The sequence below is a fragment of the Colobus angolensis genome, unplaced genomic scaffold (genome assembly GCF_000951035.1).
Source record: "Colobus angolensis palliatus isolate OR3802 unplaced genomic scaffold, Cang.pa_1.0 Scaffold2, whole genome shotgun sequence".
Taxonomy (NCBI): Eukaryota; Metazoa; Chordata; class Mammalia; order Primates; family Cercopithecidae; genus Colobus; species Colobus angolensis.
In genome coordinates, this window is record NW_012115154.1 from 10,657,509 (window position 1) to 10,659,069 (window position 1,561).

The 1,561-nt window shown below is 47.3% G+C and overlaps 1 gene segment (V, D, J or C); it reads left to right on the forward strand.

The window, feature by feature from the left end:
- Positions 1–487: 487 nt before the first annotated feature.
- Positions 488–1,134, forward strand: LOC105511415. The segment is given in 2 exon segments: positions 488–575; positions 689–1,134. Coding segments are annotated over 2 exon segments (495 nt in total).
- The last annotated feature ends 427 nt before the right edge of the window (positions 1,135–1,561 follow it).

Genomic DNA, 1,561 nt, shown 5'->3' on the forward strand with positions numbered 1-1,561 from the left:
TAGGTGGCTGTAGCTGGTACTCAGGTGAAATCTCAGGCCAGTCTTTCCTGAAAAAAGGGAACCACTGACCATTAATCAGAACTTCAGGTGAGCAAAGATTCAAGACAGCAAAACAATGTCCTGTATTATTGTGAAGTGGAAGCAAAGGATCCAGAGAGGAACAGCAGCCTGACTCTGAGAGAAAGGCCTGAAATGGAGAGGAAGGGAGGAGGTGGTCAATCCTGGGTAAGAAGAGGGGAGGGAGGGGGCTGATGGCACAGGAATGACTGTCAGAGACACATCCTGGAGGTCACAATTCAACCCTCTCAACTATTCCCAGAAATTTCAAAAACTTTTAAAGCAGCAAGTGCAGGGCATGAAAAGGAGGAGCCATGCTAGAGGAGAGCCTGGGAATGGGAAAATGATTACAGGCTGTGACGTCACTGGCGCAGCCCCTCTCAGCGGCAGTGGAAAGCACAGCCTAGACTTCTCACCACTGCACACCAGAATCCTGCTCAGGGCGTTGCCTGGTCTGCCTGACACTGCCATGGGCTGCAGTCTCTTCTGCTGTGTGGCCCTCTGCCTTCTCCAAGCAGGTGAGTCCTGGGCCCAGGAGACATGATCCTGTTGGAGTCCCTAAGTCTTTTCACCATGACAACAGCAGGCTATCTCCTGGGATTTCCCTGAATTCTGCTTCTTTCCATTGCAGGTCCCTTGGACACAGCTGTTACCCAGACTCCAAAATACCTGGTCACACAGATGGGAAAGAAGGAGTCCCTTAAATGTGAACAAAATCTGGGCCATGATACTATGTATTGGTATAAGCAGGACTCCAAGAAATTTCTGAAGATAATGTTTAGCTACAATAACAAGGAGCTCATTATAAATGAAACAGTTTCAAATCACTTCTCACCTGACTCTCCAGACAAAGCTCATTTAATTCTTCACATCAAGTCCCTGGAGCTTGGTGACTCTGCTGTGTATTTCTGTGCCAGCAGCCAAAGCACAGCCCGGCAGAGTCGCCGCACTCCTATACACAAACCTCCCGGCTCAGCCAGGAAGCTGTGGGCCAGTGTGTGCACCTGCACCCAAGGCTCCAGTCTTCACTCCCTGATGGCCTCTGATGGAGTTTCAGTCTGTAGTACAGACGGCTAGTGCACCCAGTGGAGAAGTCATCTATTTTATGCACACAAAGTCTCACGGAATTGTTTATCAGCTGGAGCAGGGCTTCACAGCAAAGCCACTAAAGTATTAGGGCTCCACAAACAAAAACAGAGCCTGTCCCATGAACTGAAGATCTGAACTGATGGAGGAAGCTATTTCTTGCCTTTCTGTGCTGCACACATGGGTTCATATTTTATATAACATTATGATCAAAACCACATGATTGCTAAAAATGATTGATGAGCACAAGCATAAAGGAGGGGGAAGGAAATATTTCTAAGATCAAGAGACAATTCTGATGATCAGTAAGTACTTTATTTAATAGAAAAATATTTGGAGAGGCATGAAATTCCATGGCAATAGGTAAACTGGAAAGTGTTGAGGAGAAGCCGGTGGAGGCAGCCTTGTGCATTGTAGG